The 14,066-nt window shown below is 44.5% G+C and overlaps 1 protein-coding gene across 2 annotated transcripts in view; it reads left to right on the top strand.

Annotated features, from left to right (window-relative positions):
• Positions 1–13,662, top strand: part of sema6a (sema domain, transmembrane domain (TM), and cytoplasmic domain, (semaphorin) 6A) — a 122,706-nt gene extending 109,044 nt beyond the window's left edge. For both annotated transcript variants that reach the window (XM_069682280.1, XM_069682279.1), the window contains one exon: positions 11,019–13,662. In XM_069682280.1, coding sequence (XP_069538381.1) covers positions 11,019–12,169 — 1,151 coding nt within the window. In that variant the 3' untranslated portion in view covers positions 12,170–13,662. The remainder of the gene's footprint in view (positions 1–11,018) is intronic.
• The last annotated feature ends 404 nt before the right edge of the window (positions 13,663–14,066 follow it).

Raw genomic sequence — 14,066 nt, 5'->3', positions numbered from 1 at the left:
CCCTGTCTGCAGGAATGAATCCTCGCCCTGCTTCCTCCCCTCGCTCTCTCTCTCTCTTCTATCTACCTCTCTCTCTTTTTCTGTCAGACTCAACCCCACCCCTCCTCTCCCTTACATCCACCCTCCCCCCAACTCGACCTGTAGCCACCGCTGTGTTGCTCCAATTTATGGGTTCATTACAGCAGCTATCCGAGGGGTAGCAGCAAAGGGGAGAGGTGGAAGGAAAGAGGGATGGAGAGAGACTACAGGGGAGGAGAGAGAGACATGGGAAATGAGGGAAGGAACACACATGATAAAGATTTATTAAACAGAAGAGGACAATAACGTAGCAGGGAAGGTTATACGGGAGATAGTAAAGAGAAAGAAGGTAGACAAGCTGGCCGAATTGAACAAATCTAATAGAAGAAGAAGAAGAAGAAGAAGAGAGGGTGAAAGGTGTGAAGTGAACAGCAGTGTTTCTCTCTATCCCTCTCAGTCATTTGTTTTCATACTGGGCCACAACTCTAACCCCGAGTCTACGTCCTGTATTTGATGTTTCCTCAGCTAACTCCACTAACCTCAGCTTGACAGTGTTGGGTTGAATATCAAAAGCCTGCAGGCACATCTCATGCAGCCTTGTCTCCCTTAAAGTTCAGAGTTTTAATGAGGAAATGCATTTAGTATCAACATACTAAAGAAAATGCATTTACAAGGAAACACCGTTTCTTATGTCGAAACTGAACGTGTATGCAAAAATGTTTCCTGACAAGGTATTACATTTGTTTCCCTGCAGAATCATTACATATATTAGGGTTATGTTCAAGTGGTGATCTCCAAGATCTCGTTTTCGAGATTTCGTTCCCTTTGGCGGCACGTGTGGCGATAAATGGTAACAGCAGGAGCACACTTCCCAGATATCCAGACAGTGTTGCATGTGTGACGTCCACGGTTGGCTCCGGGTGTAACTCTTGATTCTCTCACTGACGGTCGCTTTCCTTTTTAGACTGTTTGCCTTCATCTGAGCGTCAAATTTCTTTCTTTTTCTTTGGATTTTCACTTATTTTTGAAGTTGTATCTGTAGTCATCCATCTTTTCTTTGTTTGTTCAGCCATAGTAGATTACTGTTTACCCGCAACACTTGCAGAGACCGGAAAAACAGCCGCTTAGCTCCGCCTACCCTCTCTGGCAGAATAACCACTGCTGGGTGATGGAAAACGCGTCACTAAATGGGCGCCTTGACTCAGCGCGTCACTACTTCATGACTCCTCACGGTGGTGATTATGACATGAATGAGGGTATTGTAAAAGGAAATTAATCAGCCGAGGAAGAAGTTAATCAGATATCGTGATGTATCATATGACTGTCTTGCAATATATCAATTATCGCATAATCACTCTATCGTGATATTATCCTTATCGTGGGCCACGTATCGTATCATGAATTACCTATGATTCCCACCCCTCTTTATACCTAAACCTTTGTTTACATCTACCAGGCCATGTTTAACAGTGAGTATTAGACAGCAGGAGGAGATTTTTCTTTAGAGAATACTTCACACGGACGTACAGGATCAGCAAAGGGATAAGACGTATCACTTTGTCCACAAGGGTCGCCAAGATCGACACAAATAAAACTTCCTTAAAGTTCCTTTAAGTTTAGGTAATGATCACAGTAATGGTTAAATATTCATCATCAGTGAGTTGAAGAACAATCAGGATGTTTCCTTAACTGACGTTAAACCAAAACTAATATTCCCCCCTAGTGTTTCCATAGATGCAGCTCTTCCTCCTCTAGAAAACTGTTTCCTGTGAACGTAATCCAGGTACCAATTACACGTCTTACCACGATGTAATTGGGAAAGCAAATTAGTATTGCATAAATGTAATTTGTACGAGACGTGGCTGTCTGCTGAGATGGGTTTGTTTTCTCATCAGTATTCACAGGATGAACATTGGCTGCCTGTCAGCCGACTGGAGAGGATGCAGAGTTACATCTTGATAAACACAAACTTCATTTGTGTATAAAAATCACAATATTTTTGTCCGACATCATCTGTTCCGAAACAGCGTCGTGGCGTTCGGATGATGTTTCTTTGCCTTTGTGCACGAGCGTCCGTAGTATATGGGGAGAAATGATTTCCGTCCATGTCAGGTTTCATGGTAACAGCGAGCGTCTGACAGCTGGTCTGCAGAGGTTATTTTCAGCTGCAGGCGGCTCGCTGACACCTGTGTGTCGAGGTGGTGTGATAGAGGAGAGTGTGACCCTGCTCACACAGCCATCATTTCACCTTCATTATTGAGGATGCCATGTCAATGCTGAATGTTAAAAAAAGCTGTCCCATACCTCCAGTGCTAGCAGAGAAAATTGCATTTTATCTGTTTGCAGGGGAACTATTTTACAGGGCGCAGGAAGAATTCAACCTTCTCTGCTGTGACCTCTGGGCTGTTAATCATAACTTCCAACATCATAAAATGTTATATAGATTTTTTAGGAAAACGATACAATATTTGCTGCTAACGCAAATTGCCAACATGTCATTTTGATTCTATTTAATTCAGTGGCCTGCGATCGACAAGAGATCCATTTATATTAACTCACAAAAAACAACTAAAACGGGATTCGACGATTTTATTACTGAATGAAAGACAAAATATTATGTTATATATAGAAGATAAATGTAAATAGAAAATAAATGTAATGACAAATATGTTGGGCTGCATGTTGGTCCAGTGGTTAGCGTCACCCAACAGCTAGAAGGCTCCTAATTCGAATCCTGGTACGGACAAAGTGGGCCCTTCTGTGTGTCCAGAGACATGCTCGTTAGGTTCATTGGTGATTTCAAAATTGTCCATTGGTGTGAGTGTGAGCGGAAATAGTTCACGGTCTCTATAGACGTTTTCCCACTTGATAAACAGACTGAATGAGTAGATAGAATAAAGACCTAACCACCGTAACATCTTCACTGTTTACTAACCCTGTCTCCGGCACATTTGTGACGTCAGATGGTGACGCAGCAGAAAAGACAGGAGTATACTTCACTGGCAGAGGGAAAAGAGACAATCGGCATTTATAAGTGGGTCTTCCCGGGTCTGAAAAACCCACGTCAGCACGCTAAATGTAGGTGGGAAATGGGTATAAGTGTCAGCCCTGTGATCAAATGGCGATGAGTCCAGGCTGTACCCCGCCTCTCACCCAATGACAGCTTGGATTGGCTCCAGTCCCTCTCTGCGACCCTGAACAGGATAAGCACTATAGATAATGGATGGATGTATATATGTTAGTCAGCATATCTTAAAGGTAACAATATGGATCAATTTTTTCACTTTGTATTAATGACATTGAATAATTGAATTCACATACCGATCGATATCTTTGTATCAAGACATACATAAAAGTCACCTCCCCATAGAAGAGCAGAAATGCAGCTTTTCAGGCAAATTCCCAAACACAGTTACAGAGTCTGCTCTGCTGTAGAACAGAAAAAGTCCACTTGTAAAGTTTGCAAAGGTCCGTTTAACCTCTGATTTATCCCTATAACGCCTCTGCAAATAAACTGCCAACTGAAACAAGAGAGCCTTTAGTAGCCATTACCCTGTAATATAATCAGGATAACAGTCACACAATATCTTTCTGCTACGTTGCTTTTTCTAGTAGGAGCAAAAAAAGAAATAAGGATGTCTTGGCTGTCTGGTCGCAGAGAACTGTGAATGATCCTCCAGTGAGCAGACAAGCTTTAAGTAATAGATACTTACGTGAACGAGAACTCTGCTCACTGTCAGACGATGCGTTCGCCTGTTGAAGTTTATCAGGAACCTACGAGGGCGAGAGCATTCAGATATTTAATGTGAGTCGTCTCATATGTCCTCGCAGCAGAGTGATGGGATTTAGGTTAATCCTATAAAACAGGATGATCCCATTGAGGTTAAAAGTTGGTGAAGTGGTCCTTTAAGGCAGGACGCCTCCGCAATGAAAAAAAAGCAACATTTTAATGAACTAATCCCACCACGCATGTTCTTGTCATTAAAACACCATTTACATTATATTAACTACAGTTCTTGTGAGCAGTGTTTCTCACTTGTGATAGGCCTCTGTGAGCCAGATGAATTATTCGCTGCTCTTTGTGAATCATAATAGAAACTGTGGACTGGATGTTTTCCCGGCATTACGCACTTCCCTTGCTGACGTCAAGCCATAAGCCATAATTTCCTCCACTGATTAGCTTATTGTTCTCTCAGACCGCTTTTGTTTTCTGCACACATTCGCTGCTGCTTACTTTTCCATTTTGATGCCTTTCAGTCAGACCTCTCGACATTGCTGGTTCGTACAAAAGCCGCGCTTTGTCTTTCCCTCCATGTGAGACTGAATCTAATATCACGGCGGCTCATCCCTTTGTGCTTTTGAAGCTTGTCTAACCCACATTCAGCTGTCATTACTCTACTGAGTCTAAACGGTCACGTTCCCGATGTCCGTGTGTCAGCCTCTCATCAGGCAGATACAAGCTGAGCCTTTGTTCTCCGGTGCTGCTATGTGTTGTGCTAAAACATTTCTGAATGATTATCCCGGCCTCCATTTAGAACATGTAGCACTTTAGTCAGACATTGAAGTCAGAAGCCGGGCACACATTTCATTCGCAGCGTGATAAAATACACTTGGTGGTCACCATTTGTGTAAAAGTGACACATCGAGATTGAATACTAATCAGCAGGAGTCAACATTATAGGAATAAAACACACAGCAGTTCAGACTACAGTTCTTCCATCCATCCATTATGTATACCGCTTATCCTGTTCAGGGTCACGGGGGGCTGGAGCCATTCCCAGCTGTCATTGGGCGAGAGGCGGGGTACACCCTGGACTGATTGCCCGGCAATCACAGGGATGACACACAGAGACAGACAACCTTTCACGCTCACACTCACACCTACGGGCAATTTTAGAGTCACCAATGAACCTAACGAGCATGGACTGTGGGAGGAACCTGGAGTACCCAGAGGGAACCCACGCATGCACGAGGAGAACATGCAAACTCCACACGGAAAGGCCCGCTATGTCTGAACCGGGATTCGAACAAGGAACCTTCTAGCTGTGTGGCTACAGCGCCACCAGTTTTTCTTCAAGAAAATTGTATAACCTGTAATTTATGATTTCTACACTCACTATATACCTGTACTAACAGGAATATCATTAAAATAGAAAAAATTGGAAATCATGTTAAGCAAGCCAATTCTCACTCCTATAGGTCTTTAAATACGTTAGCTTGCTTGGTCCAACGTGTCAAAATATGAAGCTGTTGGCAGCCCACTCGAGGCATCCTAAAAGTTGCTCTCATTGTTTTGATGATGATGTCTCTGGTGACGTAGTATGAAGAGCACAACAATCCACTCGTAGGCGCTGCTGAGGGCGGCGGAGGGGTTAAACACACACTTTTATCCAGTCGATTCTCGTGTGAAACAAAAAGTCAATATTAACTTGTTTTAAGAAATTGACTTCTTTTTAACTTACGAAATGTACTTTAGTTATTTCAGGTACGTATGCTTGGAACATCAAATGCAATGCTTCAGTTACCTTACAGGAAGTACGTAAGTAAGTAAAGCTTTATTTATAGAGCACCAGGTTACAAAGGTAGTTAAGAATCTAGGGTAGGTGCATTAGTCCTTCTGGGGTTTTTTTTAAGATTATTTTTTGGGGCCTTTTATGCCTTTTTTGAGAGAGAGAGGACAGTGGATAATGTCTGAAACAGGGGAAGAGAGTGGGAAAGCTGCGCGGCAAAGGGCCGAGGGTGGGAGTAGAACTTCAAGGCCGCTTCATCAAGGACTGTAGCCTCTTTATGTGGTACACGCGACTTAACCGTTGAGTTCAATCAGCGCGTCCATTAGTCCATCAGAGACAGGAAACGCAGACCAGGAGCTGAACCTGCAAATAGCCTCTACACATTTGGCGCCCGCTCCACCAACCGAGCCAAACCAGCGCCCAAAAACACGGCCTTTGTGTTCCGAAACATAATTAAGTTGGGACCCTTTCGGAACGTTCATGTTTGTTTGGAGGCTTTATTTTGGGAATGTTGCTGGTTTTTATGGCCTCCTTGACTGCTTTCCTTTGAAAGTCCAAGCGGATGTTGAGTATTTATTATTCCTAACTTGACCGCAGAGCCCCACAGGTCGTCATATTTTGAAGTGTAGGGCCACAGACCGAGCTGTTGGGGCGAGATCATGTTGGTGCTTTTTAAACACTTATATCTGCTGTTGATACAAACAATAAAAGTGTCAACTGAAGGCATCAAACGCCTGATGAGAAACGCTCCCGTGGATGTGTTAATCAGGTTTACTTCCTGTGAGGATTAAACACTACAGTTTGTATGCAGGGAGGCGGATAGGTTAGAACATGACTGTTAATACCTGAGGTGCAGGATGAGATAATTAAGCGTTAATTATATCTAAACTGGCTCATCTGTATGCCGAGCGCCGACTCAGGATTGTCTGATGAACGCTTTTATATTGAATAACACCATTAATGCTAGTGCCTCTCAAACGTAAACATACACAAGCCTTAATGGGATTATATCCTAACCGGAGATTAAGTAGAATTTAATGAATTGCCGTCATTATCTAAACACACATGCCCTTTTTAAGAGACGACAACAAGCACGTCCCAGGAAGCCAGTAACAAAGCTCGACATGTGGCGCTGCACATTTTCTGCACCGCTCCTTCATCTCCGTTCGTTGACAGGGTCCGCTGTTCAGTCTTTCAACAAGTGACACATCAGTGAGAGCAGTTAAGTCTGATTAAGATTTGTATCATTTGGCAGACAATGTCTTTGAGTAGCAGCCTGCAGTCAGAGGTGAGAGCCCTCTGCGTGACCTCTCTGTGATGTTTAACTACCTTTGAAGTTTCCCCAACACCAGCACAAAGACGAGCTCTGTGGGCTTAAGTCAGCTGGTGCTTCTGAAGAGATTAAACGAGTGCAGGAGTGTGCGTGCGTGTGTGTGTGTGTGTGTGTGCGTGTCAGACAGACAGAGAGGGAGCATTCATGAGTTCCAGTCACAGCAGATTACAATGTTTCTGATTTACAAGTAAGGGCTGCCGACCCAGACTGTTTTGACAGCGAAAAATATCTCAGTATCTGAGATATGTGTTTAATATCTGAATGTTGAGGCCCGAGGCGGTGTGAAATCCAAATCAATTCAAACCGCTGAGAGAAGTGTCGAGCTGCAGGACGCCTTGCAATGCATTCTGGGGGCGAGGCAAGAGTTGAAACCAGCAGATTAGAAGTCACTGTATAGTCAGAAGCTCAACAAGACGAGACTAAGGCAGAAAATCTGTGGGTTTTATAACACTTTGATACTTTTCAGGGTCACGATGCGGAAGTTTCCAAAAGTTTTCCAAAGATCACAAATGATTCTTGAAAAATGGGCGGCGGCGCGACTCAAAAACCCTCAAGTCCTGCGATTAGACGGAGACACCTCCTGCGTCCTCTGTGGCTACACTTCCACGCTCTTTGATGTCAGGATGAGAAACACGGAAGCCTTCAAAGTTTTTCTTTCTCTCGTGTTTTAGCCGAGGCCCGAGGCTAAGTACCCTCCGGAAGTGTGTGTGAGTGCGAAGACAACAGTGATGGATGGAAGGGGAGAAGAAGTGGAAGAAAGAATGAAAGGATTTTTTTTTTTTTTACAAGGCGCGGACAGGAAGAACCATGCAGTGCAGGTTAAATGGGGCTTTAACCTCGGCTCCCACGCCCAGAGAGGAAGACAAAGACGGAGCTCTACAGTTCGCCTCCTTCACCGGAATGGTCGCCCGTTTGGCCCTGCTTCCCTCCTCCGAAGGGAATCCCAAAACCCCCAGCCGAAGAGCGTTAACCTTTAGCTGTAATGAATTCACTGTCATGAAAATTCATAGCAGTTTTGACTCGCTCTTTTAGCATGTAAGCAGAGCAGACAGAGCTGTATGACTGTGCTTACATTCAACAAGGATTATGGGAAAAACAGATGAGTGTTTGTTTATGCTTTATCCTCTCATTTCCTTATGTAAATGGTTGGTGGAGATTTCCCAGAATCCTCTCCTCAGGTGAAGCTGTCTTCCTCTTCTCCTTTGTTTGCAGAAGCTCTTAACCCAGCAGCTCTCCAGCGACACCCGTCTCCATTGTCGCTCCTGCCAAAGGATGATAACTCAAAAAACCCCACAAGGTTATAATTACAGCCTTCCTCTGAATAGAAACACTCACCATATGGAAGCAGCACCGTGTGAGAGACAACAAGAAGTCAGAGGAAGTGATTCATTGTTTCTGTAAAGGAGAGAAGTAGCAGAGGAGATCTAAGCGAGGACAGGAGAAAGTCAACAGAATAAAAGATAGCAGCGAGTATCTCTCGTCTGCAGATGTTTCTGTACGAGACGAGAAGCAGATGTTTGAGCAGACAGGCGGGCCATTTGGTCACACGAGTCCTCAGCATAACACATGTCAAAGCTTAATGCTTCGCTGCAGATAACACTCCTCACACTATCTTCACAGCAGGGCCCGTCCCTGATAACACACCATTTTGGCCATTTTTTAAAGCTTTTTGTGTCAATGAGGTATCAGCTGCAAGCTGTCAGCACTCTATTACAGACACAAGTGAAGTTTTGTTTGTACAATCAATGAGGAATGATCTGAGAAAAACTCAATGCTCTTTTTTTATCCGGGTTGAGCTTTAAAATCACCACAGAGACTCCGAGGTTTCTCAGTGCTTTATTTTGGCGGGGAAAACGCGTTTTAAGTCATGTTTTTGGACTAATGAAGTATGACTGCAGCGAGTGGGGATTATGGGTGCTAGTTTAAGAGAGTCTGGATTTCAGTTCCACGAGAACAGATTACCGCCTTGTCTCTGTGTCTGCGTTATGTCTCGCTGAGGAGACACAGAGAGAAGGAGCTCTCTGAGAACGTCCGGGGTGACACAGACGAGCTGAAAGGCTCAAACAAGATTAGCCAGAGCCTGCAGGATTTTACTGAATTATTGCAACTAACGTTTCATCTTCTTTTGGAAAATTACAAAGCAATTCAAAACACTTTTATGATGACGTGCAAATAAAGAGCAGAGTATCTGCTCCTGATTTAAAGACTGTGTTAAACTTTGGCAGCTCATTCTGAGGTGTATTTGAATGAAGTTTTCAAGTAAATTTCCTGTTTCCTGTTTTAAGGAGTAAGAATTGAGTTTTAAAGAGGAGGTATTATGCTGTTTCACATTTTACGACATATATATATAATGTTACAATGTTCAGACTAAACGTGGGTGAAGTTTCAAATCTGTAGGTAAAAGTATGTTGGAGTAATCCCCAGCCTGCTGTGAACGCCAGGTTTCAGACAGTTTTTTCTACACACTGCACTTTGTGATCTCAGCAGGCTTTGGAGAGCTGGCCAATCAGAAGAAAGTGGGCTTGTAGGGGCGGGGTTTCAGGCAGAGGCCGTATGAGGGCCTGCACACAGTTTTTTTTTAACTGTAAATGATGCTAAGCTACTCCACAGGTATCACAGAGTTAAATATGAAGATTGAAATTAGCATAATACCCCCCCTTTAAAGTTCATATAGCTCTTGTGTATCTAAATATCTAACATTATTTCAGCTAGTCTTATTCCTTTTCTCCTTTTTTTAACACAACCTTTATGTTTCTTTGAAAATCAACAGACACGACAGTCATAGCCGTAACAGGGTGACTAATAAATGAGATCTTATAAATGCAAATCCTCCAAAAAGAGACACAGAAAACGATACAGTCCCAGCCGCTTTCAGCCGTTCTCGACAACTTTATGTAAATTCCCTGTAAATAAAAATGTCTGTGATGTCTGAAAGCTGTTATACAAATCATTTCACCCACATGGTGCTTATTTTAGAAACACAGATTCACTGTAAACACAACCTCCTCTGCATAGGAGACACGCAGTGGCGTAATGGATTCCCTTCATACATATGAATGTCGGTTATATCATCCAGGGTGACTGATATCTTTTTTTACCTCCTCGCAACACAAAAAAACACATAATTATACAAAATTCCCCGTGGTTGTTCTGTACAGTGAATAATACCTCCTATTGTATGAGACAATGAGCGCACACGTGTTGCAGAGTCACGTTATGAAGAGCAGCGGTGCTCTGTGGGAGCCTTTGACGTGATAGAGTCCACCTGCCTAATCCTCTGTCTGTGGTAACTGATCTGTGCTGGCCACAGGTCATGTGTGAACGCATTATAAATCTCTCTGCTGTGGACTGGTGTGTTTAACCCGAGGTACGGAGTGCTGCATTAGACGTCTACATTCATCAACAGGCTGGAGGTTATCATCTGTTAGCGTGTGTGTGTGTGTGTGTTTGGGAGGGGATGCATGTGTGTATGCGTGTGCAGATTATTGTTGACCCCGTTTCATTCCCACTCTGGAAACGCTAGAATACGTCCTCGCTGCTCTTATTGAATTATCCTTTATTTGGCCGTATCTTGGCGCCTCTTTGCCAGTCTTTGAAAGTGGCGCTTTCATAAGACACTGATGACACAGCTCATTGGATTTAGCGGCTAATCACAGGCTTTTTAATGTATTCTCTGTGATTCATGGAGATTGGATCCATTTATGAAGATTTATGAAAAGTCTCCCATTTGCATCCATGAGAAGAAAGGAGTTGGGTATTTCAGGCTCCTTTATCTGCGCTCCTATCTTTTTTTCATTTCAGCAGCGGGGGTTTATCTGGGATTTAGAATGTGAATCATAATCACCCCTCCAAAACACATTTACACTTTTAGATTGGATTTCGGGAAATATTGAATGTTGCTACTCAAGCTAACGTTTGTGTTTTGATTAGGTGTTCCTTATGATGGGATAAGTGATCTTTCATTTCAATGTTATCTTTCTCACCGAGAAAATGTCTTTTAATGATTCTAATTCAATATCTTTTCCTATTTTTTGGTTCATCTAATAATAAAAATCTTTCCTGCAGCTCTTCTGTCTTAGAAAGTTTTCACCTTCACAGCAGCAGCAGTATCGTCTCTCCTTCTTTAGTCTGAATGTCATCTCCACATCTCTCTGCAGGTGTGATCCGCGAGAGCTACCAGAAGGGTCGTGACCAGTTGGTTCCTGTGACCTTGTTGGCCATCGCTGTCATCCTAGCCTTCGCCATGGGCGCCATCTTCTCTGGGATCATCGTCTACTGCGTCTGCGACCACCGGCGGCGAGACATGGACCTGACAGGCCGCAAAGAAAAAGACAACCACCACCTCCACTCCCGTCGGGGATCCATGAACAGTGTGACCAAGCTGACTGGCCTGTTTGAAACGCAGGCCAAAGACGGTCGTCCTGAGGCGATCCTCACCCCTCTGATGCACAACGGGAGACTGACACCGAATGGGAAGATGCTTATAAAAGCAGACCAGCACCACCTGGACCTCGCTGCTCTGCCAACCCCTGAATCCACCCCCATGCAGCCACGTCGGAAGCCCAGCCGAGGCAGCCGGGAGTGGGAGAGGAACCAGAACCTCATCAACGCCTGCACCAAGGACATGCCACCCATGGGCTCCCAAGTTATCTCAGACCTGCCCCTGAGGGCCTCACCTGGCCACATCCCCAGCGTGGTGGTCCTGCCTCTGCCGCAGCATCAGCACCAGCTTCAGCCTCACCTGCAGCAGTCCTACCAGCACGAGTACGTGGAGCAGCCCCACCACAGCGAACTCAGCATGGGCCACGGCGTCATGGACGACCAGGGGGCCACGCTGGAGTACAAAACAGTCAAGAGCCCGTGTCACAACCTCACCATGGTGGATCCGGATGGGATGCTGCCTCCACGTGTGCCCCAGCGAGAGGCCTCTCTCACCATCCCTCCGGCCGTCCCTCAGATGGGCAAACGCCTGGAGGTCCACTCGTCGGTGTACGGGCTCCGGAAAGGATCAGCATCTTCTGCGTCCGGATCCTCGGCCCTCAAGAAGCACAACACCAACTCATCCAACTCCTCCCATTTGGCGAGGCATCACAGCTTCAACCGTGTGGAGACTCCGCCCCCTGCGCCTCAGAGGGTGGACTCCATACAAATGACAGCACAGGGCATATCTCTGTCCCGGCAGCCCAGTATGAGCTCCTACGGTTCGCTGCCTCGAACGGGCATTAAGTATCTCAAACCTGATGTCCCCCCCAAACCCTCTGTAGTCTCACTCTCCACAAAAGTCAAGTCCAGTGACTCGTGCACATAGTCAGCTAGTCAGCCGGTCAGTCCAATGTGAACAGACAGTAGTGAAAGTTTTTTTCTGAACGAGAGAAAAAACAGGGAATACTGTACAACTTGCATCTCCTTCTAGTGTTCTTTTGTTTGTTTTTGGTGTACAGTACAGTGAAAAATGCAACACAGTTTTTTTAAGAAAACACTTCTTTTTTTTATATAAATATGTAAATATTATACAAATGGTTGTCGTCATTTGTTGCCGTCATGGAGCTCCTGCTCCGGCTGGTTCCTCTGTAAACACACATGGGAACACGCGCTACTGAAACCGAAGAAGATGAAGCTGTCCTGAATATTTCATCCATCGGCGCCCTGTAGCATCCGAGGCGGTGGCTCTCTCGTGTTTGTGGTGTCTTTTAGCCGCCGGGACTTGACCTGATACTTTATCACGCTGGTAAAAGCACATAAGAAGACAGCGCGGTGGGTTTGGAGGATAATCGTTGTACAGTACCTTGAGGACGGGGGAATCAGAGCGAGCGAGCACTCGGAGAGGGACTGGGCTCAGACTGAACGGACAGACAGCTGCCTGAGTTTTGTCAGAAACTGTGAAAAGCCTCTCAGTGTTACAGCAATCAAGTCCTGCCTGGGTCTGACTGAAAGCCAGAGGAACCTTCTACTGTACTGGTTACTGAATAACACATGACTGTTAATACTAATAGCTTGTTGTATTTATTTTTATTAAGTGCTTTTGAAAAAATGACTGACTTTCTAGGCTCGGAGAGAGAGAGGACAGAGAAGAGATCTTTTAATATGAATTAATCAAGTATGAGAAAAAAACATATTTAAAGTCATTAAACTGGAGCCCGTAGAACTTTCTTGATGACTTAAGGTCCACTAGGTCTTACCGTGCGCTCAGTGGGACCGGCAGCTTGAGATATATGTGACCTCTGTGAAGAGGAGGAGATATTTATTTAAACTGTGCCAGACAGGGACTTTTACCTTCATGGACCACACTCTCCATCGTTTTAGACCAATCATAAACAAGACTTCCTGATATCTCACCCCTTCACTCCTCCCCTCCAATCAGCACTGTGGTTTTGTGTGAGTCAGTAACATTTGTCCTGATTGGTCGCTGGCTTACCGGTGCCATCAAAGCTCACTGTTGCATGTTGCAAATATAAGAGAAGCAGCTGCAGCAACAGTGCGGGAATCTGCAAACACACGTACAAAAAAAAGAAGCTGTAAGAGGTGACGCCGCGGTGCAAGCGGAGCGATGCCTCCACGCAGGGAAGTATCTCGGTTTGTAGCGGCGTCACGCGGACACGCAGGCGGAAAAGAAAAGTCTCCAAACATCTGTACTGCCTGCTTCTTTTTCCACATGTAAATTTGTGCCTTACACCCCTAAAGTAGTGACAATGTTTCCTTTATTAGCTGTTAACTTTGTCTCCTTGTAGTATTTTTTTATTTTTCTTACATCATGATGTTTCCCTGGTTTGATAAAAATGCAATTAAAGAATGTAGGTGTTATTGTTGTAATTCTGGTCCCTAGACATGACACACTTACAGTCCAGAGGGAAGAGAGGAAGCAGGGTTCTTCTTTCACTCTTTCCCTCACACACACTCACACACACTCACACACACTCACACACACACACATACACACACACACACACACACAGTCATCTTTGTGGTTCATTTCTGATTGTGCCATTAATGCGCTTAAAGCAACCCTTTATGTTGTGCTGGCGGTGTCCATGACGACGTGTTTTTTCGTTTTATATTTTATACACTTTCAACGTCCTGTTTCTTTTTACTTTCTTTTTGCTGTCTGTTGGTTTGGAGTGATGGTTGATTGACTGATTAACTGAGCAATTAACATTTGTTACTTGAGCAGGCCGATGTATGTGCATCTCTCTGGTGCACTGCAATAA

Source organism: Semicossyphus pulcher, unplaced genomic scaffold (assembly GCF_022749685.1).
Source record: "Semicossyphus pulcher isolate SPU_LCO1_2020_fin unplaced genomic scaffold, fSemPul1.0.p SCAF_6, whole genome shotgun sequence".
In the NCBI taxonomy this organism is placed as follows: domain Eukaryota; kingdom Metazoa; phylum Chordata; class Actinopteri; order Labriformes; family Labridae; genus Semicossyphus; species Semicossyphus pulcher.
The sequence above is the reverse complement of the archived record's forward strand: the minus strand, read 5'-3'. Positions and strand labels throughout refer to the sequence as shown.